General features: G+C 43.8%; 2 protein-coding genes across 6 annotated transcripts in view; one reads left to right on the top strand and one right to left on the bottom strand.

Moving 5' to 3' along the window:
• Positions 1-25259, bottom strand: part of MGLL (monoglyceride lipase) — a 107438-nt gene that overhangs the window by 66108 nt on the left and 16071 nt on the right. The window contains exon 1 of one of the 5 annotated variants that reach the window (XM_037384193.1): positions 6-333. The exons of the other annotated variants lie outside the window; for them this stretch is intronic. The gene's annotated coding sequence lies outside the window, so the exon portion shown is untranslated. Of the gene's footprint in view, positions 1-5; positions 334-25259 lie in introns of those variants that run through there. 5 annotated transcript variants of the gene reach the window in all.
• Positions 22540-25259, top strand: part of KBTBD12 (kelch repeat and BTB domain containing 12) — a 35111-nt gene continuing 32391 nt past the window's right edge. The window contains exon 1 of the mRNA XM_037384195.1: positions 22540-24802. Coding sequence (XP_037240092.1) covers positions 23733-24802 — 1070 coding nt within the window. The 5' untranslated portion in view covers positions 22540-23732. The remainder of the gene's footprint in view (positions 24803-25259) is intronic.

Raw genomic sequence — 25259 nt, 5'->3', positions numbered from 1 at the left:
CTTACAGTTCGGAGGCCACGGCGACCGGGGGAGGCGAGGGAGGGGGAGACCTTGTTCTCAAAGCGATCCCCGCTGCGAAGCCATCTCGCGTGTGAGCGCAACTTCCCCAGCCCCTGGCTGCCAGGCGGGGAGCGGGAGGGAGGGGACGAGGAGGAGGAGGAGGAGGAGGAGGAGGAGGAGGAGGAGGGATCCAGGCACCGGCGCGGTCCCAGGTCGCAAGCCCCACGCACGCATCCTCCCGCCGCGGCGGGGCGGGCGGGCTCCCCGCGGCCCCCGGCGGAGCCGCAGCCGCAGCCGGAGCCGAGCGCTCCCTCCCGCCGCGACGCGCCGGGCGCACCCGCAGGCGGCGGAGGGGCGGGCGGGGACGCGCCCCGAACGCGGCCGCTGCTGCCCCCGCCCGGGCTGGGCTCGGTGGGGCCGAGCTGGGCGCCGCCGGCCGGGCGACCGGCGGGGGCGAGCGGCGGGGCGGGGCGGCGGGCAGGGCAGGGCAGGGCGGGGACCGGGGGAGCCCCGCGGGGGGAAAACGGCGCCCCCTCCCCACGGCAGTGGCGGTGCGGGGCTCCCCGCCGGTGGGGGGGTGTCCGCACCGCGGGGGGAGTGGTGTCCGCACCGGGGGGCTGGTGTCCTCACCGGGGCGGTGGACCACACCGGCTGCCTCCTCGCTGGCTGCCCCCGGTGGCGGGCTCGGCCGGCCACCAGTGCCAGCGCCGGCTTTTGAACGGCGAGCTGAGCGAGGGGAGACGCGCTGCCGGCCGGGCTCCCCCCACCGGGACCCCTCGTTGTCGCCCCACATCCAGACTCCACCGTCTGCATTGGGACAGGCAGCTCTTCGGGCCGGGAAGCCCCACCAGAAAGATGGAATCTATCAGACACCCTCTGAGGAGCTGCCAAGCCCCTCGCTCCGCACCCGTGGTGGAGGCGATTTACACTGTGTATCATTTACACACCCACAATTAATAGTGCACCTAATCACCATGGGCTATATGCAATACCGATGTTGGAACTGAGACCTGTTCGATGGTCTGTGATGCTCTCTTATAAAAATGGTCACAGCAAGGTTCCCCGAAGTTAAAATAGCTTCCCAGCCTCCAGGCATCCCAGTACTGAGTTCTGCCATGTAATGCTGGTAAGTGCTCAGCTTTTACTGAGCACTTTAAAATCATTTATATTAAGTGTGCAGATTCAGGCCTTTTATGTTTCACCAGGCTAATATTACAAACTTTAATTTTTACATGCCCACATGCACTTAGAGGTCTCGGGCCTTTTAAAGAAGCGGCAGCTATTATCAATATCTTTTAAAGCTAGGCAATGTGCTCGCTGAGTCCAAACGTGGGAACAAAGGCTGGAGAAAGGAAAGAAATATATGCTAACAATAATAACAATAAATGCAAAACCTCAGAGATAATCCATATAAAATTAAAAAGGAAATAAAACCTAGATTTGTTCCTCTTTCAGTGTCATTTATATTAAATGCCCTGGGGGGTGTGTGTGTGTGTGTGTGTAGTTATCAACGGCAAAAGCAAAATTACATATTCCTGTAACTGCTGTTGTTTGGGGAAAAAAAACCCCAACAAATACAACATTTATGGTTGTTTATAATAAACAAGATTTAGGTCAGATGAGGTCTTAACCACAGCCCTGGGAGCTTGCTTGGAGGTGTATCATTTGCTAGGCCAGCCACTGAGCTACTGTCTGAGCATGGCCGGGTGGAATTACAGGGCTATCGCAAGCCAGCTTCAGAGTTGGAAGAAGCAAGGGCATATATATTTATTTAAAGGATAAAGATCAGATAATAACTGGATTAAGAAGAAAAAAAGAAGGAAAGAAGCCTCTTCCCCTGCTCACAGTTTATCTGCCAGGAACACTTTACTGCTTTCCCTACAGCCATCCATGAAACCTGATGGCAGGAGCAGGCTCCTCTCCCGCTGTGGTGCTGGGAATATCAGAGAGGTGGGGGGAGACAAGGAAAAAGAAATCTCTTTCTAAAATTCAGGATAAAAATAGTGTTTCAAAGAAAATTGCCTTTATTGGGACATGAGGGTGAGACCCTGTCTTTGAGAGCCTGCCCTGGTCAGCCCAGATATATGGCTGTGTAACAGCCTGCTAACCTCCGGGTAGCCAGCCTCGGAGGCAGCACGATTGCGGTCCAAGCTCCACTCTCTGCCAGGCAGAGATTCCCACCATTGCCCAGGAGTGGAGGCTCAGCCGACCCCTCCTTCCCTTCCCCTCGGCTTCCCTGAGCCCCCAGGAAACTGAGGACATTTCTTCTCACGGGTAGCACACCCTCCCACGCCTCATGATAACATCCTAAAAATGAATGAGAGGCAACTGCTGACTAGTTACCTTGTCATTTTGTGGAGTTCAAATCGTGAATGAAAAGCCACCTGAGAAAACTGCATGGAGACTGAAGAATTCACCTAGCTGATACCCAAATGATGCACAGAGCTTTAGCAGAGCAATTATCGCGTACTAGCATCCTGTGAGAAATGAAAGGGATGTCTGAGCATGCAGTATTTATGAGACTGTAACATCTTCTCTTGTCTCGGTGGAGGGAAATGCATTTTGGAAATACAGTTTAAGCTAAATCAACTTCTTAATAAAAAACAGAAATACACTTTGTGAATCTTTACACTAACTCAGTAATTGCTTAAGCCTTCTAGGGAAAGGTGTTTTGTTTATGAAAGGCTGGGCCCTGTTTAGTTTAAACAACTCCATCGACCACCAAGGTACCCACAGGAGTATAGAGAAAAGGATTATACCCTCAAATAAGGCAAATTTTAGGGAAAGAATCAATTGCTGGAATGACAGAGAAAACACTAATAGTGAAAACTTGTTACCACAGCAAGGGGAGAGAGAAAATGGGCTAGAGGGAAGAGGAGGGGAGAGGAGAGGAGAGGAGAGGGGAGGAAGAGGATGGAGAGGAGACAGCATAGCATGCTGGTGTGTAATTCTGATGGTGTGGTAAGGGAATGGATAGGTAGGATTTTCTTTGTCCTTAGGCTTTCATTCACAAAATGAATTTTTAATGGCTCATATCCCGTTGGCATGCAAAGGTAAATAGACTGTATGAGAGCCTTCTGCTCTGGTTGATGATACCATGCTCTTAAATTGCAAAGGAGTATTTTTGTTTGAGGAGTGGATTTGAAGGGGTGTGGGTGCTAAACTATTTGGGATTCTGCTCACCCAGATCACAAAGAGAACTTTTGCTGACAAGAAGGAGGAAAAAAGTAATAGAGGAGGAGGATGCAATAATAAAATATCTAAAGTAGTATGTGGTTATGGAAGAATCTGCTCCAACAGAAAAATGCTGGAAGTTACAGTAGTCAGGGAGCAGCTGGAGAGAGCAACAGCCAGCACAAGCCAGAGAGCACATGGGGAACAGGGGAGATGAAGCATGAAGAGGAAGAATTAAAATCAAGTGAAAAGCAAAGAAGCCAATGTCTCTAAAGCAGTTGGTTCAGAGTCATTTTTTTGGATTTACCCTTCTCTTTGGCTACATTTTTTTATTCATCCTTAGCCAGAGTGCAGTCATTCAGCTGTACTTATTGGTGCAGTCTGCCTTTGCTTGCCTGTTGGTATCCCTGAACAAGACATGTATGGGGATGAGACAGGAGTGGGGGCTGGGATAAACTGCATTTGTTTTCCTGTAAAATGCCCATGTTAATGTTTTGCAGCCCCCCAAAAAATAAACTTGCTGACAGGCAAATTAGATTGAGATAGAAATTTTTAAAGGACAATATTTTATTGAACGGGTTAAGCTTAACAGTATCAGGAGAAATTATAAGTAGCTTGGCACTGATCTGCAATTCCACAGTTTCATGTACCTCTTCACAAATTAGCGCCAGGCAAAAGGGAAAAGGGTTGAATCGTTAGCACAAGGATGAGTATCACAGAAATTGTTTGCAGGCTTCCACCGATGTGTTGCCTATCAGTAATTTCACTTCCCCTGATCTATGCCAATAGAATTATTTTGATTAAGCTACAAGTGGTTTGATACTCCTAGATGCAAACTACAGTCAAGTCATACAGTATTTTTAGCATGTAAATAAAAATAATTAGTGGTAAAAATACTCCTAATTTTTTGTGGGTAATAAAAGTTTTGCAAGTAATGCTGTCATTAGACCTTGCTTACAAAGCAGTGACTGCAAACAGTAGCTATGTGAGTGAAGTGATTAGTATTTTGCCTGTGCTCCTTATTTGACAGGACCAAAAATACACACTTAAAAATACACTCTTTGAATATAGGTTTCAGTCCTTTAAACTGATATGTAGAAGATGACCCATCCTACATAGATGCTAATTTGAGAGCTGCTTGTTTTTAATTACAGAAGCAATACACACTTTGTTTGGTGGTTCATTTGGGTTTTTTTAATCAAAAAAACCCCACAAAATATTAAGAGCAGATTCTGAGGCATTCTTAGTATGAGATATCTAAAAGGCATGCTCTAAAGGTAGGAAAATCAAAATGAAAGGTGTAAATTCTGCCCTAAAGTTTTGACTGTAGAGGGGAAGTTGATAGAGTTATTCTAGCAACCCTCTTGCTTGAGAATCACTCTGCCTTGGGAATAAATATTTTTTTTTATAAGTCTGGAATTGTGTCACCTTAGCTGAGCCTCACTGGGTGCTGCAGGAGACAGCTCACTGTGGATTTTCCCAGATGCCCAAGCCCAGTCCAGGGGCAACGCAGGGAGCTACAGCTGGTCAGGGCACCAGAGGACATGGGCACTGCTTCTCTGCCCCTGGCAGCTTGGGGACATGTAAGCCCCACCAAATTCCCCTTCCTCCTGAATCACTATTTTTTAAAAAATAATTTTCCCCTTTATCATCAGAAGGTTTTATTTAAACACGTGTCCCTTTTTATCGGTGTGGTCCAGTACTGGTTTCTAAATAAAAGTTTCCTGTGCTGGTATATAATTAGTCCAATTTTCCCTCTGGATTCTCTCACATCACGAGAAGAAACTTCAGTGGTTTATGCCCTGGACAGGCACATTGCTGCAGCACTTGAAGGGAAATCCTGTCCTTGTCACTGTGAGAACAGACAGATTAACAAGTCTGTTATGGCATGGCATTTCCTATTTTATTGCAATATGACTGCATGTAGCCATATTACTATTCATAAAATTTTGGTCACCTCGGTAGAAACAGGAGTTTTATGGCAGAAAACATAATTAAAAGGCGTATTAAAGGAAAAGGTTCTGAGCTTTGAATTATAATATACATAAAAATCAGAATAAGACAACATTATAAATTTTCTCCAGATGGAATTACGGTCTCAATTTTGAGAAGTACCTGACCATTCCTTTTCTCATTTCTGTTACTAAGGATGACTGCATAATCCACTTTACAAACCCAGCATCATTGTTTCAGGACTAAATAATACAGCCAAAAGATGCAGCTATTCTGTCGTGGTTAGAGTGATGCTTTATTTTGGTAGCCAAACTGGAAGCATTGACTGGAGCAGAGTTATTATTGTGCCGCCTGGTTTTCTTGCTGCTTTGCAATTGACAAAGCATCATTTATCATGCTTTGCATTCCAATTTTTCTTTGCATGTTTTCCAGCTCATCATAACATAATTATGTTTCTGTTTCTTCCAGCCAGGGGCTGATACTTTCTTTTACTAAGACAACAGCTGCACTGCACAACCTTGATGAATCCCCATAAGGGTAAAATGTGTCTGTGGTGCTTGTTTCTGCCTTGGCAACCCAAATGTTCAAGCTCTTTTTTTATGACAAGTGGTGTTCTAAAATGCACCCAACGCCGATGCTTTCATAGCATTTCTCAAAATGAGGTTTTATATTGTAATTTAGACGTGAAATATTAAACATCCTGGCTGGTTTGTAATTTTAAAGGCTTCTTTTGTAGCATTTCTTTTTATAGAGTTTATAGGTTCATAAACACCAAGATGGAATTTTAGAGGGGCGTAGTTACTGGTGTGCAATTTATTTTTTGAATGAAATTGATTTTATGTGTGAAAATCAGCACAATCTGGAGGTCCGCTTTATGCCTCTAAAAGGCATCTTAAGGGAGCTTTCATGGAACAGGTGAATCATTTCCTTACTTGGCCTCTGTTGGTCCAGGCACACTGCAACGTAAAGGTAATAATACCAACCTCATCTATGAAGTGCATTAACTAGTGGCGGCAAATGCCGTAAAAGACAAGCAGTATGTTTATTATTACTTACTGAGATCTTTTATTTAACCCTAATTTAGTACTTTGAACCTGAGATTTCAAAGAACTTCAGAAAGGAACGATATAATTGTTCTTTTATGGGGGGAAATCAGGGCAGAGAAAAGTGAGGCTCACTGCTGGAGGCAGGCTGAGGGCAGAATCTCTTCTTAATGATCCTGATTTTGTTTACCCAATTATACCATTACTAAATCCCATCTCAGCTCTAAATCTATCCATCACAGCACTGTGAACAACTGAAGCAATAACTTTTTCAGTTGTTAAAAGATTACCCAGAGTTGCAAGTATATGGAATATTGTGTCCCAAACAAAACCACAGCCTGGATAACTACATTCTTCAGAGCAAAATCTTCCCTACAATTTTGCTTTCCATCCTAATCTTCTGGATACTATTACTGCTGCCACCAGCATTGGAAGATTGCTTGCATTCATATATTAAAAAATCAATAATTCTGACGTGGAGGCAGAAGTTTTCACTCGTACGATCAGTCCTATTTACATCTATGTGCACCATCATCTAAGGACACTTTGGGGTATCTGAGCACGAGAGTGTATGTAGCAACATTTTAGTTGTGTCGACCACATGGGTTACCGATGTGATTGCTGGAAAGGCTCTTAGATGTTGATGGAAACTGTAGCTGCCCAGCCAGGGCTGACTTCACCTTCTGTCCATGAGCGGTGAGTGTAATTCTGCCATTGCTAGAAAAGGTAGCAGGCTTATTGTATTGTATATACAATGAACGTGTGGGTCATCAGAAGAGCTTGCCTTGTGCTGTTTCTTCCTTAATAACCCCATGGCAAATCCTGGCAGACTCTGCTCATATATATTTTAGCTTTTTTCTCGTGTACCTTTGGTTTCTTTGCTCAGTCCACTCACACATATTCACTGTAAGATGTGCATTTTCTTTCTGATTCATGTACAGTAATTACTTCCTAACATCTGCCTAACAGATTTTGTAAGAAAAGTAACTCTGCAAATATTAAGAAACAAAAATTTGTATGAAATCTTTGAAATCTCTATTACTGGGGTTTGTTATCCACAGCTGACTGGATTCATTCCCAGCCAGGAAGCTGGTTCAGCAAAACAGCTGCATTAGTTATTTAACTGGAGGCCTGATTCTACTCTTGCTCACGCTGATGTAAATCAGGAGTAGTACTAGGGAAAATAAAGAATATCCCCAGTGTGAAATCTACATTGGAGAAAAAAATAAGCATTATAGTATGGAACAGCAAGAGAATTCTAGCAGCTATCCTGCCATCCTGATATAGATGTTAGGCAGTAATGTCTTACAGAAATTATATACTACGTACACTGTTCACTCCTGGGAGCATTCATCTCTATATATACTGTGGTAGCACCAAGCGGCCAACAAAATTAAGGCTCAGTTGTGCTCAGTGTTGCACCCTAATACCATGGATTCACATGTGACTTATTCTGTACTAAGCACCACATTCATTACTGTTTGCATCTGGCTCCTAATTGTTCCCTCTCAGTTATTTAATTTTTATAGTATCTACTACCATTTACTTTATACCTTCTAGTGTAGGAAAACACCCTCCCTGGTTTTTCTCCTAGGCTGAATTAATGCATGTAATAATTAACCCTGGAGTACACTTGGAGAAAGGGGTTGTCAAATGAGGAGCATTGCAGTGAAAAAGGGGACAAAGCATCCACAGGCAAAGTATTTCCTATATAAGATGACAATGCTATATCTCAGGACAACAAAGGATTATTACCAGAGCCTCATGTGCTTTAGAGATGGACATCTACAATCCTCAAGGCTGTGAACACCCTTCGTATTTGAGCTTTATGTAAATTAGCAGCATCTGCTGTTAGTAACATCAAAAGTCATGGTATCTGAGAGTTCAGTCCCCAAGCCTCATCCTGCTTCCTCCAACACAAGATATCCGTTATGTCTTGGCTACAGTCACCGATTCCCACGTAGCAAAGGTATCTGTGATTTGGTTTGTGCTTTGGAGTCACGAGCATCTGCAGTTTCTATGGGCTGATAGAGTCAGTTTGGATTCCTGTTACAGACCCCTCGGTGGGGCTTCCTGAACGTAGGAACCTTCCAGTTCATGGTACTATGCTTTGATACCAGCTTGTGTTGATTATTTTTACTTGCTGACTTTTCCTAGTACATTACTGAATCTTCTCTGGAGTTACAGTAACTTTTTAAATGGAAATCTGAGGTCTGGAGATGCTATCTTTTCAGCAGAAGAGGAAAGAGATCCTGGATGTAATACCTGCACGAAACTCCATCATTCCCAGACTTTGGGAGGTTTTGAGGAAGAGGATAGCAGGGGGAAGACTGCAACATTCAGCACCAAAGCCAGAGAGCACAAAGCATTTCTTTCCCTCCTGTGCTGTGAAATGTGTATGAGACATCCTGAGCAATGCGTGCATCCTCAGTCCCCTCCTGAGACCTGCGCCCAGCACCTCAGCGCCAGCAGGGGTGGGATTACAGCAGCAGCTCTGCTTTGGTTTGCACCAAGTATAAAATCACAGCCTGTGATTTTGTAGGGTTCAGTCTGAAATAAGACAGGAGTGGAACCAATCCAGCAATGTCTGCCTGAGACCCAGACCTCCCTCTGCAGTCCTGGTCAGACACCTACCCCAGGCTGCAGCCCAGCAGTACAGCTCCCTGCCATGGCTCATCTGCTCCTTCCTCTGCCCCCGATTTCGAATCTCTTCAGCAATATGTTCTGCAACGAACAAGGATTTCTGGGGCAACTTCAGTAGGATCAGAAAGATACTCTTCTGCTGCTTTGAAATCTGTGAGCAGGAACAATTCATTCAGCAGAGCACCCTTGGCCATTCATCTCTATCTGATGATCAAATATATTTTTAATTATCAATCTGAGGTGATTTTTTTTTTCCCCCCACTAGACAATACCCAACTGTATTGTAAGAGATGCTGGGATTGGGCCAGAGAATTTGGCAGCAAGATATGGAACATTTGGGCTTTCAACACTTAGGAACATATGGAAAGAGGTTTGGAAGATTGCCACATGGGATGTAACTTGGAAGATACTACATTTCTTCATCCTTTTTTGTTGTGGACAGAAGTAGAAGAAGTTTTACTTTTTTGAAGGATCCTAATTCCCGTTCATTTTCTATGATGTACTGCTGCTCTGGAATAAGCCACTATGCTCAGTTGCAAGGTTTGAGCAGAATCAGCTGCATGTTTATGGGCAACTGTAGATGGGCAATTAAAAGGGTATTAGTATTGCAGATCTTTCCAAGTTTTTACCTCCTAATTCATGAGATCCCTCGCAGGTGAACTCACAAAGCTACAGTCTGGTGATCATGGGGTGAAAGAGGCTACCTAGTGCCTGGCCTGAGTCAGGATGTGTGCCATTTACTAAGGTCTTTGAGGATGAGGCCGTGCAGGCGGTCCATCTTTCTTGCTCCTGCTGTGACCATCTGTTTCGCTATCACCTTAACGCCCATGGATGGATAGACAGCTCAAGCTGCCTGCCTGCCTCTGGTACACCGTTTCATCATGTGGTTTGGAGCTCCAGCACTGCACTACAAATACAAATGTCACATTTGGGGCAGCATTGGAATGGGAGAGAGGAGCCACCTCCAGCTCAGTGCTCAAGACCGAGCATGTAGGAACCAGCATCATCTTCATACCACTTTAGGGACAGATGCCTCATACCCATGATGGGAGAAGTCTGTGTCTTTCAGAGTTACTGCCTCTGTCAGAAAAGCAGTGCGGGGTTTGCTTTATATTTGGTAACTCATTCAGCATAACCACCGCCTAAGAAAGGTTTTTTAAATGCATTTTTTTGTGGCACAGTTGTGTGCCAGGTTGGGGGACTGCAGCAAACACAGAATTTATTGGAATACACAAACCGGACACCCTTCTTAATTGGCACACAGGCCCTGCATCTTAGTGAATACTAATTAATCTCTCTGACTGGTGGGAAAGCATCGTCATCCTGGTTTAGCGATGAGGGACAAAGACCAAACAGAATGGCAGGGGCTTGTACTGAGTGACAGATAAAGTCACATCAGCCAGAATTGCAGTCATCTTTGGTGTCCTGGATGGTAAATCATCCAAGTTTGCCAAGACTGCATCTGAGCAGGAGGGTGGAGGCACCTGGGGACTCTTCCCTCAGTTCCTGTCCCCAACAGCTCAGTTCAGGGCTGGTTGAAGCTCTCATCCCACCCAAGTGCTCAGGTTTCCTTTCCTCCAGAAGGAGCTAAGAGTGATGGGGAGGAGATGTATGCCAGCTCTGCCTTCAGCAGGCAGCTGGAAACCAGCCGGGATATGCATTCACTTCTGGGAACTGGGTAGCACTCTCAGGTCCTGCATTTTTTTTATAGCCTGAATGTTTCTTGCCCACAGATTCATTGTGGCTTTTTATCTTGCATTTTCACGTGACAGTTTTTTTTCAACATGTGCACCCAAATAATGACCACACAGGGCAAGTTCTTGTTATTACTTTGCTAATAGCATGCTGGGGATCACTAAGATACCTCTAGATTATGAAAGGGATAAGTGAAGGTTAAGAAGAAGACATCTAGAAATGGGAATTCAGCATGGAGCAATTGGAGACCAGAGCAGAGGAAAGAGCATCTCCTCCATGGAGCAATTGGAGACCAGAGCAGAGGAAAGAGCATCTCCTCCAAAGGCATTCAAAGATCTGTGGCAATAGTTCTTGAGGACCAGCCGTGTAAGTCAGGAGACCAAAAAGATAGGCAAACCCCAAACTGTTTGAATGGGATTTATTTTAGAATTAAACTTCTGTCTTTCTGAATAAAACCTGGGAAAGATTGGGTGAGTTTCAAGCACATTTTTAGCTTTATATCCTGTGGCTGCAGCATTTCTGAGCCAGCTAAAATCTGATTTAGAATGTTTTTAATATTTTGCCGCTTCTCACAGAACATAACCCGATTAGAGATATTTCTACTTTCTGTGGCTATAACGGCCCCAAGTTCTGCTCTTCTGAGTATGCACTTCCCTTCCCGAGTTTCAGTTTTGGTGCCCATGTAGAAATCTTTTTGACCCTAACACAGTTATAGCCATAATTTTCTTATAGAAATTAAAAATTCCTAAAAATAACGTACAGAACAACCTTTCTACAAACCCTAACGTGATGGGGTTTGCATCCTTATTTGCATCTCCATTCTCATCTCTCCTGATCTAAAAGGAGATAAAATGCTCTCCTATGAGCCCATTCCTTCTGTTTGATTAACTGACAGCTATCACAGGTCTTCCTTCATGCTGTTACAGTTTCATTTCCAGAGAAAAAAAGATGATGGATATAGAGTTCCTGGATTGTGGCACCACTGCAAAAAAAAATCAGGTTTCTGTTTATACCAAAGGACAGGCAGTACCTCCTTAATCAGGCTGTCTGTTCATTGGAAATCAGCAGATATTTTTGCCTGAAAGCATCTGGCAGTGCAGTGTAGCTCAGTAATAACTGATTGTCAGGGGATCAGGAGGGAAACCCCAGAAGAAAGACTGTAGGCACAGTTAGAAGCACTGGTGAGTAGTTGACATTGGGGGCTTTATCTTGCCCTTTTTTAAAATTTTTTTTTCCAGATTGCCTGAATTTGATGGAGGCTCTTTCATTTAAAAGACAGAAAGACCTACAAATTAAGCAACATCCAGCTCCTAATGTGTGAAACTGCAATTTGCATACATTGTGGCAGCTGCTGAGTCGGTCCTTATTACCTCCACTGGAGTGTTAATTTAGCTACAACTTTCTCATTTATTTAAATGAAAAAGCAGCGGGTGGTTGGCATGCCACATTATCTGTCAGGCAACCTGGGAATCAGGGTGACAGGGCCAGAAAGAGATTTCAATTCAGAGGGACTGCAGGGGTGCTGCCCGCAGGACCAGTGGTCACAGGCGAGCTCAGGGTTGCCCTTGGTCTCCTCTAAAGGTCAGCACTTACCCTAAGAAAGAAAAATATCTATGATGTTGTATTTGGACTGACATAGGGAATAGATAATAGGATTAAACTGGAAGTCTCTCTGTTTCTGGTTTTTTTCTCCCTATATATCCACACTGGCATCGTCTATAGGGATATGATAACCAAAATATCATTACTGGTCCTAACATAATGCAAACTGAATAATCAGCATGTGCAGAGCACCTGGTGTAACGTGGTCCAAACCCACCACCAGGGCCTGAATGCACTCTGCTCCTCTGCTCCAGGAGGAGGAGGAGGACGCCAAGGCTGCCCATGTGGGATGTGCCAGGAGCAGCCGTGGCAGCGAGCCGTGCCGGCATCATCACTGCTGCAGCCAGCCTGGAGGTGCTTCCACACACGGCTGATGCCAAGTGGATGCACGGACATCTCAGAGCTACTCACGTGTGGGAAGCAAAGCAAATGCGAGGTGCTAGTTCCCAAATCAGAGGCTGCCTCTGTCTCCCGGAAGAGTCTGAGGAGCCCCAGGGGGTTGCTGGGCCGGGAGGAGCAAAGTGCAGTGGCCACACTGGGGAGTCACCTGTGGGCACCGAGTCAAGCGTGAGGCTCTTCCCAGTGCTGTGCCACCCTTTAGCGACACATATGCGTAAAACTACGTATTTGTCAGCAGAGAATGAGCCAGAGCAAAATGCAGAACGAGGGCGAGAGTGACAGGGGAGAGGCGTTTAGTTCAGCACGTTGGTCACAATATTTCAGTGGCAGCAAGGGAAAAACAACGTCTTGTGTGTCTTGATACCACCCAGAGTCCAGCTGCACTGACACAGGTCTCCTCTCAGGTTCAGCCATAACCGACTGTGGCTGGGGGTGCGCTCGCTGCAAACCCTGCCGTGGCTTCACCTACGGACAATCTGCATGCGCCCACCCATCAAAACAGGCTTTCTGCTTTTGGAAGAACTGTAAATGTTGCGTAGCTCTTCCCAAAGTCTGTACTCAGAAAAACATACTCTTGGAAACTTGGTCAGACTTTTTTCCTAAAGAGAGGGTGTTTTTTCCGACAGGTGAATCACTTGCAGCTGAGATTTAGGAGGGAATCTTTGTTCATGTGAGGCCAGAATGTACAACCGGTGCCATGCATAAATTATTCTAAAACATTAAATTCAACACATATTTCCTAAACACTGATATAATCGCATCAAATGTGTCTCTTCTGTCTCTGACATCTACTTCTTACCGTTGTTTTAAAATACACTGTGTTAAAAGATCACACATTTGTTGTATTGCCACGGATATTCTTCCTTTTGCCATTAACGAAGTTCAGTGAAAACTTTTGTCTTCGCCCACTTCTCAGCCATTCACTTTTATAATTAAAATCACCATGACAACAGATAATGATATCAGAATGAAAGGATTATGACTTAATTACACAAAGAAGGTGAAAACAGGCTTGGCTTACAGCAGAGCGAGCTTTTAATTCTAGCAAAAATATCAGGGCCCTGCTTCACCGCTGTGTTACGGCGTTTGTGTAATCACAAAGCGCTGCCAAGAGCCACCCAGCAGTTGCTCTGCTGCGAGACAGGGTGTCCCGGTTAATTCCGTGAAGTGCAAGAGAAATATTCAGAATTTCATGAGTGATAAAAAGGAATCTGTCTTAAAAGCATTAGTTGGTGTTTTTGTGAAATAGGCTCATTATAGGAATTAGCTTAAGAAACGCACCCATAAAGGAAACATGATTATTAGCATGGTAGCGGAGTGGATTCATATAAATAAAATTCATTACGTGAACACTCCATGTTAACCATCACCATGCTATAAATTGTTCCACATACCAGGAGAACAAGGTAATTTAGGGGATATGGTCCATTTTTATCACAGCTGTGGCATTTCATCAGTTCACTGTTCCATCCTGGCTTCTGTGAAAGCTATAGTATCAGATTGGATATTCTGGTTTCTAAGATAAAGCTGAACTTTTAATGAGAACAATCTGGGAGTTTAGACAACATATATCTTTGTAATCTGATCTACTGAATTTTCTGACGTGAGTAAACTTTATTCACTTCGTTTTTTTCCCTAGTTCTGTTCACAAATTACGTGAAATATGCTTTTTTAAATGATGTCTTAATTTTCCCCCTAAAACCAACAAACTGCTATTAGCAGTTAAGCATTCCTGAAAACTCCCTCCATGGCTTTTGGAAAAACTCTGTAATAAAACCATCAGACTAAAAATCTAGATAAGGAAATACATTTCATTTTTATTTTCTCAGAAGCTGTTATGATCAATCAACGAATTACTATGGTGAATAAATAAATTAATGCCATTTAAAAAGGAATGTTCTGAAAACTCCTTAATGTCTTTCTCAACTAAAAGTATAGGTTCAACATTAATCAATTTTATAACCCTAAATTTTGCTTAATCTTTTTTCCATCCTTGCTTAAACATATGGAGATATAAATAGTGTATTATGGCCCTCTCTATTCCCCTTTGATTTACAGAGTACCAGATCTACAGCTGATGTAAATCAGTGCAGCCTCACTATTCTGGACCAGTTTAGTGGATCTGCTTCTGATTTACGTCAACACAAACTAGAAGATAGTCAGGCCTTAAAATATACACGTAATACTTATATTCTGTCAGGAATCCTTATTTTACACATAACTTCAGCTCTTAGCGATCTAGCAAGGGCAGGAGAAACAGTTTGGGGAAATTCCTCTCAGCTGTAGACAGTGGCTTTGGTTTTGAGAGTGACTTGGGTCAATGAGCAACAGCATCTCCCCTGGTGTGGTACCCAGACCTCAGCGGTACGTGGGAGTCAGTGCGATCATCATCTACACTGCGACGGCCCCAGCTGCCCAGAAACAGCTGCGGCACAGAGCTGTGCCTGTCGTGTGCCTGTGGCAAGCTCTAGGGGAGGGATATAGTCCTCTTGGTGGGCTACTGACGCAAGCGGTGGCCGTGCCACCCCGCGGAGGAGCCGGCTGCTTTTTAGCACGGAGTCTGGCAGGCGGCGGGCCAGGCAGCATGCGGGCAGGGGAGAAGGAGAGCAGCACCGGTGCCAGTCAGCTGCGTCCTAATGTGCCCCTGTGCATGACATTAAATCAGCTCCTTCTCCCAGCCAGGAGCCCAGCAAGGGCTATTTATAGCCCTGGCACCTCGCTGCCCGACAGAAGCTCTGTGCTGCTGTATGAGGTCTCTGTTTCCCTCTCCCACGCACTCTCACGGGCACCTGCCGCTCCCAGCGACGGAAAGGTACATTTAAATCCTTCCCCTACTCAGAGCAGGGAAGAGAAAGGAGTTTGGTGCTGAGATGGTCAGGCAGTGTGGGCATGGCAGGGCCAGGCTGCTCCGGGTGGCTGGGTGTGTGGGAACTTTGTGGGCAGGGGTACTTGAATATATGTCTCGGGGAACCCTTAAAGATGCTGGAGAGGGGGCCTGTACATGGCGAGGCAGGGTCAGCTGCGAGGCAGCTGTGTGGGGAGGAGGCTGTAGGACCCATCGTCGGTGCCAAAACAGAAGCCCTCGCAGGTCCTTACAGTGCCTGCTGTCTAGTTCGTAAAGGAAATGTAAGAGATCAATTACTAAGTCAGGATGGGAACCCCTGAACATCACCCAGCTTGGGGTCTGTCTGCAGCTCTGTGGGCTCTGCCAGCGGTGTGGGAACAGGACCAGCCAGCGGATGCAGTAATTCCAGTGTCGGAGGTCTGTGCACGGCAGGGCTTTGCATACTGCACAAGCCTGCAAACATCTAGACTTGCTTCCAGCAAGGAAGCTGGGAGAAACTGTTACTTCTCCCATCAAGGTATCTATATGTACCTATACATCTGATCCTTATCATCAAGAGGCTGAACATTTTTAACATGAGGCTTCAGCAGGGGCTGCAGGTGTGGCACCAATCCGTGTTAGTGCAGGGGCCATTTTGGAGGTGGTGCTGTGGTGATGCCATGGGTTGCCCTGAATTTTCTTTTCTGTGGGTATGGACATGCCCAGATGTTTGCTTGGTAGTGATTGCAATTGAAACTAGAGAAATTTATAGGGAAGGCTGGACTCAAACAGTAATAATGGAATGCTGACGTCAAGTTATAAGGGTTTACAACTTGCAATTTATTTTAATTTCACTGCTGAGTGACTGGGTTATTAGACATTTTACTAGCATTTGCTCACCAAATGGATACGTACTTCAGAGTTTTCTGCAAATATTAGCAACTAGAGTTCACAGTCTTTTCTGTTGTAAAAATGCAAATAAAGCACAGTTTGCGCCAAGTTATTAAATTACGTTTCTTTTAATTGTGATACATTCCAATTTCCACTGTATGATATAATTGTTCCAGAAAGCCTTTCCTACACTTGCCAGTATGTTTAGATCAATGCAAAAAGAGAAATCTCTAAGACCTTTGCCAGGCTGCTTAAAGAGCTACTGAAATACATTTTAGAAATACATTTTCCTTCTGCTGGCATCTGTCATTGGAAGTGTAAAAAACTTGTGCATCCCCCTTCTGTGAATGAGCACTTTGCCATTTCAATTAGATTTGATATGTAAGAAAAATGATCTGCACATGTGAACTGTAAAAGAGACGGCTCTGTATGTCTGTATATATTTAGCTTCCATTCTTCTCATGCAATTAATGCACATACTTAGCTCAGACTGGGCTTGGTTATAGGCATTTGTTTGTGAACAGAACTACATCCATTTTCTACTTAAATCGTGGGATTCTTTTGACTGATTTCACTGAGCTTTGAATCAGAGTAAGATTAAGGTCAGGTGAAGGCATATTTGAAAAGATGGCCCACAGGGTCTTTCATTTTCAGCTGCTTTGATTTTTTTCATGAATCTATAACAGTTTAAAGAAAAAAAATATGCCTGGTATTTGCTGAGATAGGATCAATATTAATCCAATCCCATATCTAGGCCTCTGTTTTGGCAGTAAACAGAGCCTAAACTGTCAAATCTTTCCAGAATCATAAACAACCCAAAGGCTTTGAAAACTGATCAAAGCATCTTCAGGTCTCCGATGGTCAAATGCGCTCCCAAACACAGTTCTGAAGCTTTGCAGCCTGCTTGAAAATCTCACTGTTAGGTGTCAAGCTTCTCCTAACCCAAAGAGCCTTATTAAGTCCCTTTTTATTTTTAATTAAGAGCAACGAAATGGGAAAGAAAGTAAATAAGCTACTGGGGAAAGGAGAGGCTGTGCCTGTAGCAGTGCAAGTGGAGAGCCCGCAGGCTCTGCTGGCAGGGGGATGCTTGCAGCAGCAGGGACGCAGTGATGCACTCAGGGGAACGCAAACACTGCCACAACTGTCTGCATCGATGGCAGCAGCTTGTAGGTCAGCAGCCTGTTTTTCTGCACTGAGAGCCTCCTTTTACACCACTTGCAGACTGTAACTGGCTGAGCAAGCTCCCATGAGCATGCCTGGCAGCACACATCCCTATGGATAGCTGGCCTATGCTTGGCTATCGCGAGACCTTGGACTGCCTTGACTCAAGCTCCTCAGTATCAGATGGCATGTGTAAAAAAACCACAGGGTGCCACAGGGGCTGAGGCAGGGAAATGGTTAAAATCTCTCTCAGAAGGATTGCTATACTTTATCTTATATAGGCCAATGACATAATTTGATTTGTAGTGCTCACAGTTTCAAAACCCCCAAATTCCTCCTTCCCCGCCAGCAATACATCAATTCAGAACACCTGAAAGGTACCTGCTGTGGGGCTGGTCCTGGGAGATGGGTAGGTTCAGCAAGGAGAGCTCTTTTTCTGACTTTAATGGGAAGCAGCTCACGTCATCTGGCAAACCCAAGCAATTTAAGGCTGAAGTTTTACCTTTACAAGCGATGCAGATGCTTCAGTTCCTAAACTGCACAGTGAGCTTAGGGAGGACTTGGACTTCTGGTTAGAAGCCTTTGAAAACCTGAAAATCCTAAATCTCTAAGTGACTAGCAACTGACAGAATATGGAAAACTTCAGGAAAAGTACCCTGGCTGCTAGTAGCTATGGTGATACTTGAGACGCATCCAAACGCTAACATGTCTAATTATCACAGAGAACCATTTACCTGTATGCCCTCTCAAACTGTATAGACATACATTTTCTAAAAAAAATTGGATATTCTCCCGCTTAATGCTCTGCCACAAGTTTGATTTTTTTATCTGGATAGGATGGATGAAATTAATTCAAGAAATAATATCTACGTGTTCCCCGAAACTGTGAGTGACCTTTCCAGCACAGATATCTAGCCACAGACTAGAGATGCTTTCTAGCCTGACCACTGATAACTATTCTCTGAATTTGCTTTTTTCAGCCAGTTAGGCATCTAACTTTTCTTGATTTAGTCAGTTGATTTCATCATAGTTTGTAATGATATCAGGTAGGACCATACCGGTAACTTCACTCAAGACAAAGTATCTAATTTATCCCCTATTTTCCCTGAAAAAATGAAGAAAATTAGATTGGATTGACACAATTTGTTCTTGATAAATAGGTGCTATAGCTGCTTTTATCGCCTTATTACCCTCAAAATTCTTATAACTCAATCATGTAATCATTTCTTCCGGCATCTTTCCAGGTATCAGAATTAAGAGAATTAAGTTCCTATTATCCTATAGCTATGGGAACATCTATAATTCCCTGGAAGCTTCCTTTTTATATATTATTCTATCTTTTCCTTTTACTAAGGTTAGCGTTATTACTTGCCCTTCTCCAGCACTGCAGGATCTTTTGCACACCTTAAAATCTTGATCTTAAATGCCAGCACAGCCTTCATAATTAAACCCCGAGATTATAACATTATTATCATCTGGGTACTGATTTCTGCCTCACTGTGGCTGTCAGCCAAATGTCATAATGCATACAATTAACAGATTTGCTTCCCAGCTTACTGATAACAAAGGAAGCACAAATAATTCATAGGCAGAGGCACCGGTTCTTTGATGTGACTGAACTCTGATCCTTTCAGCACCTGAAGGGAGGCAGGCTGAAGACAGGGCAACCTCATTAAGGCGAAGAACAAGAAAGCAAGCAAGCAGAGGAGGAAGAGGAGGATGCGGGAGGTGCCCCCTGCGCCGCAGCCCGCTGCCCCATGCTGGCTGCTGTGACCTCTTCTGGGCCAGGTCCTGCAGCTCCCACCCTCCCACCACGGCATGGGAAAGGGGAGATTCCTTGGGACTGGGGAAAAAGAAAAACAAGAAAAATCTATGTCCTGGGCAAAAATACAGAAAAAATAATGTTTCTAATTACAAGGTAGCTTCCCCCCACTCCCCGAGAGGTTAAGGGAAATTCCTGATGAGATACTTCCATCTGGTTTACAGTCCCTTCGCACTGGGGCAGTTCAAAGAGGCTGCAGCGTAACTGAGAATTGAGGACAGCATTTATTTATAGTTTGATAGCCTCATAAAAGCTGTAGAGCTGAGCTCACAGCAGTGCGCTTATTTATGTTTTGAACTGTTCATGCAGCACCCTCCTGCCTTGCAAAACGTATGCTGTAGCTCCTGCATAAAATTATACATGACTCTTCATACGGTTCATGACACAAAGGAGGAAGAAAGAAAAAAAAAAAGTTAAATTAGACTAACAAAACAGCTGATATAAAAATTAAAGTAGCAGCCAGAACTGAAGGAAAATTAACAACCTGACTCTGAAATAAAGTAACATCCAATGAAGATTTGTACCTGAATCCATTTTTCACAATAGAAGAAAAAAAAATCCCAAAACTCTGAATAAGGCAATAACTCTGATTTCAGCTCCTGGTGACATTACAAAGGATCCGAACCTTGCACTGCAGGTTTTATAATGACAACCCACCCTCTGGCACAATCTCACTATAGTGTCTCACTGCAAATTATATTTGTATCACATTTATCCTTTCTTTTAATATCAATGTACCATCTTTTTTCCTCTGTAACCCAGAGGGGAAAGCAAAGCGGCACCATTTCATTATTACCCTTTAATAGTCTTTCCAGTGATATAAGGGAGAATATTAATATCCTTCCAATGACCTCACCTAAACACTGCAAAAAGCCAGGAGGGGAGTGACAAGTTTGTAGGTAATGCACAGGGATGAATTTCTGGAGTTAATGAAAGGATTTCACCCCTGGGTTTCAATCCTGTTTTCTTTTTAACCTTTTAGCTTCAGCTTTCTCAGTTGTAGGATGGAGAAAGTAGACACATGCAAGTCGACAGCATGATTTTGTTGAGTACGGTTCAGTCAGGAGCTTGGTGTGCTGTCAAAGCCAGGAGATGAAGACGGTGCATTCTTAGAGGAAAGGCAAATACCATCTTCTTGAAAGTGTGAGGTGAGGAGCTCTGCCTGTAGCTGTGGCTGGGGAAGCAGCGTTGCTCTGCAGAGCTCCGTGAGGTGGGTGAAGAGGAGGTCGGGGGGTCGCAGATGATCTTGACTGCAAGGTGGAGACCCCTTGCATGATTCAGCCCAAGGATGAGGCGATGGTTGGGTATGGACCAGCTCCAGGAGAAGGGAGGCCATGCCCCCTTCCACTCACAGGCTGTACATAGCTCTGCTGGTGCTCCTGGGGAGGATGCCCAGAGCTGACCCACCAGGTCTGCGGGGGGGCAGAGGAGACCACCCCGCACTGGGTGCACATGGGCAGTGCCCTTCATCGCCAGGGTAGTGGTGTAGGGCTTATCCATCAGATAATTTGTGCCTAAAGCGGTGCATAAATGGCACGAGCTACACTGTTCTTTAAGATTCCTATTGCTAATGTCTTAATGATGAAAGAGAGGAGAAAACGGCTGTGAGTATGTTGTGCCAGATATCCTAATCACTGGTAAATGAACACATAAAATTCGCAAATCTGATGAACGGTGTAATCAAAGACAGAGTTGCTCTTAAGAAAGCTAAATTAACAGTGAAAGAAAACTTGAAGGTGACCAGCAAAGGAAGTGAAATCATAACTCACTTCTACATGCTGCTGCTTCCTGATCTGTGCAAAAATCTGGGAAAGATGATGATGATTAATCATCTCACTTGTTCTTCACATTAAAAATGCACATTTTGTCCATTATGGAAAAGCTGGAGGATTTGTGAAGCTCTGACATCACAAAAGAGAAAGAAGAGAAGTTGATCAGTTTGGAGGAAAAACCCTGGTTAGTCAGCTTGCTGAACAGGATTGGGGTCTTGTTGGTAGTTATTAACACTTTCATCCAGATGGAAAGTGAACAACTGGCTAAAGACACTACAGCTCATCTGCTTGAAATATGTGTGCTTATGATACATGATCTTTGAGATGTGGTGTGGTTCCTTTATCAAAGTGCAGTGAAGATCAAGTATTGTGTGGTGATACAACAACACAAGGGGGGGGGAAATAAACTGCCCATCTAATTATCATGTAGGGCAATTCTCTATCTCAGAAAAGCCTTCTACTGACTGTAAGGACTGCTCCAGAGGCACTTGATGCAAGATTAAGACCTATGTTTTCTAGATTTTGGAAATACCATGGCTTTATTTTTTATATTAAACTTACTGCCTTTGATTGATTTTTAGAAGTACCATAAGAAGAGCTCAGAGCTTGGCACACACTCAGACTATGAAGTTAATGTTTTGTCTTCCAAATCCATTTTTAAAATCTGGTAATAACCCAGATTCATTTCTCTGATTTGTTGCTTCTACTTACCAATTTGGAATATGGAAAGAATTGATAAAATCAAGGAAATGCTAGTTTTCAAGCATGCCTAGCTTTTAATTTAGCACTCAAAGTGAGGGATCTATGTAATTTGCTAAAACAGAATGATGACTACTTCTAAAAACAACCAAACAGCTAAAAGAGTAGGTCTGAGATTGATGATGTATCTGTAGATTTCCTTTTCACCTGGGAAATAACTATGGTATTTTTAAAAAATCCATCTATCTAGATCTGCAGAGAAATCTGGACCGTTTGTTAAAATACCTTTAAGTGGATTTAAATAATGTCATATACTCATTTTTTATGTTCATACCTATTTCTTTAATGAAACTAAGACTACACTGTGTGCTTCCAGGATGTGAGAAAACTGGTTCAATCCGCCATACAAGACCACAATCCTGCAAATATTTAAGCTGGTGAGGAATGTTACTAATTCAAATAGTCTCATTAAGCAATTCATAGCCTGTTTCCAATGTGTTTCAGACATGGTTATACCACAGCTTTAGGACTTGTTCGTGTATTGGTGATTCATGACATGAATCAAGGGATGCATTTCCACAACAGAACTGCCTCCTTCCCACATTAGAGACAAACACTTTGTTAAGGGCTGGTGTCCCTCAAGTGATGGGGAACAATCACTCTCCCATTGACAGCTCTACCAGTGTACCTCATGTTCTGCAGCTTGCTGATCTGAACACCAGACAGGTTCAGTAAAGCCCACCCCCACCCCACCCCAAAAAAACCAACAAAAAAAACCAACACAGAAATGGGACCAATAAGTTCCTTCTGTTTTCCCATAAATAAAACTAAAGGGAGTATGTGAATAATTATATTTTAATTTAAAACCCCATTTGAGCTTACAGTAAGTGGAACCAAACCTCTGTGAATCTGCAGCACTTAAACATCTCGCTGAGAAGCAGGAGGACAGCTCAACAGCTGGACCCTATTTACTAATCCTTTGTTTATCCCAAAGCAAGCCAGTAGCAACCCTGTAGGAACCAGTGACCTACACTTTGGTGTGAAAGAGTAAAGAATCTAGCCAGCTGGACCAAGTTGCTTCCTGCCAATTCCACCGCATACCTCAGGGGTGGAAGCTGTCCCTGCCTGCATCACTGCCTTGGCTCCCTCAGCTCGAAGCCTGGGCAGAAAGCTACTGGTAAATTGGGGTGTGATGGGGCCGGGACAAATCTGTTGGTAGAGCAATGAGGTTGCAGCTTCCTAACTGCTTTGCAGAGGGCTTGCAAATTAAAATCACGCTGCAAACTGGTAGCCAAGTCTGGTGGTAAAGCACAGTATTAAACCCAGCCAACTGGGTTGTACTAGTGGCTTTATTTCCCACCCGCTTTGCAGAGGTGGAAAAACTGTAAAAGCTAATGAGAGAAGCAAGATTCATGTTTTTGCATTTTTTTAATCTTGTAAAACCCTTTTCTGAAGGCTCTGCTCAGGCATAGCTCCTGGTTTGAGGGGAGCAGTGAGCACTGGAAGGGCACCGCTCCGCTGCAGCTGTCTGACGTAAGGGGCTGTTGGAAACGTAAGGTACTTTCAGCATCTAAGCAAGGACTAATGTCCTTCAGGTGCATGTCAGAGACAAAACTTGAATAGCTGAGGGATTAAGGGCCTGATCTAGACTTTATTAAATTCAGTGGAAAACTTTCCCTCAATTTTAATAGGCTCCGGATCAGGATCAGGGAATAGAGGGACAAAGCAGCTGGAAAAGACTGTTTTGAAGAGAAATCTGATTTTCTTTAAATAATCACAAAACCTCAGGGGGAGGATTGGATACTGAAGATCATTTGAAGTGTTGATTTTAATTTTATTTTGTCTTAGAGTACTTGAGCCTGAGACCTCACCGTAATTTTGCATACTTTTTATGCATTACTGATTTGTATCACATCCTATGGAAGGCTATCTTTAGATATTAACAGCAGTATAATTTGTTCTTAGTGGACAATGTTATGCTTCTACCTCTAGAAACATTCCTGATGAAGACCTAGAATTCTGAGATTTACAAACAGGAACTTTGGAGATTAACCATGGATCATAAGGGTGAGGAGAAAAGAAAGCAGCGCCATGGCTTGACTTTGTTGGAACAAGTAAAGAGAATGAAAGAATCAACAGAGATCATTGATGTTGTCCTGGTGGCGGAAGGTGAGAAATTCCCCTGCCATAAGGTGGTGCTGGCTGCCTTCAGTCCCTACTTCAAAGCCATGTTTACCTGTGGCTTGGTGGAATGCACACAGAGGGAAGTGGTGCTGCACGACATCTCCGCAGAGAGCGTGTCCGTGATACTCCATTACATGTACAGCGCCGACCTGCGCCTCGCTGATCAGAACGTGCAGACTGTTGCGCTTGCTGCTTATTTCATGCAAATGGAAGATGTTTTCAGTATGTGCCAGAAGTACATGATGGACCATATGGATGCTTCCAACTGTGTGGGCATCTACTACTTTGCCAGCCACATTGGGGCAGAAGATTTAGCTGATCAAGCGAGGAAATACTTGTATCAGCATTTTGCTGAGGTGAGTTTACAAGAAGAAATATTAGAGATTGAATTCCAGCAGCTGTTGACTCTCATAAAATCAGACGATCTGAACATTTCCAGGGAGGAAAGCATTCTGGACCTCGTCATTAGATGGGTCAGGCACAGCAGGAAGTCACGTGTAGAGCACCTTACTGAGCTCCTGAAGCAAGTGAGGCTGGTACTTGTCAGCCCTTCCTTTCTTGTGGAAGCCCGGAAAAGGAACACAATGATCCTGTGCAATTCCGAATGCAATGACATGTTTGAGGAAGCACTGAAAACCATCAAACTATCCAGCCACCCTTCTCTCAGCCTGCGTTACGGCATGGAGACTACGGATCTCTTACTCTGCATTGGCAACAATTCTTTCGGCATTAGGTCAAGACATGGTAGCTATGCAGATGCCAGCTTTTGTTATGCTCCTGCGACACAAAAGACTTACTTCATTTCCTCTCCAAAGTATGGCGAGGGTTTAGGATGTGTTTGCACGGGTGTTGTCACTGAGAAAAATGATATTATTGTGGCAGGCGAGGCAAGCGCTGTCAAAATGTCTAGACAAAAGACCCGGAACATCGAAATCTATAGGTATGTACCCTTTGTCAGAAAACCCCAAATTATTTAAAAAAATTAAATCAAATAATATTTCCGGGGACAAAATAAGACCATTAGAAAAAGCGTTCTTTACTTGAAAGTTTTCCCAGAGATTTTGATTACTCTAATCAATTTGTCGCAATTTTTCTTTATAGCACTGAATTATATACATATAACCAAATCTTGATGCTTTTTCTCCTGAAAGAAGGAGGATTTACTCCAGTGGCATCTCTGTGTAAATGAGTTTGGTTAGATCCTACATCAATGTATGTGGATTTCACATTGTCCTTACCCAAATCTCAACATTTTCCTAGGATACTCTTTTCTAGGTTATTAGCAGGGCAAAACAAATAAAGTAAATGACCGAAAGAGTCCAGTAAGACAGGGAAAACACACTTCTCTGTTGATGTTGATGATAGAGATTAAAGGATAATGACTGATAACTTTAAAT

Source organism: Falco rusticolus, chromosome 4 (genome assembly GCF_015220075.1).
Source record: "Falco rusticolus isolate bFalRus1 chromosome 4, bFalRus1.pri, whole genome shotgun sequence".
NCBI classification, from domain to species: Eukaryota; Metazoa; Chordata; class Aves; order Falconiformes; family Falconidae; genus Falco; species Falco rusticolus.
This window is presented reverse-complemented; position numbering and strand designations above follow the sequence as displayed.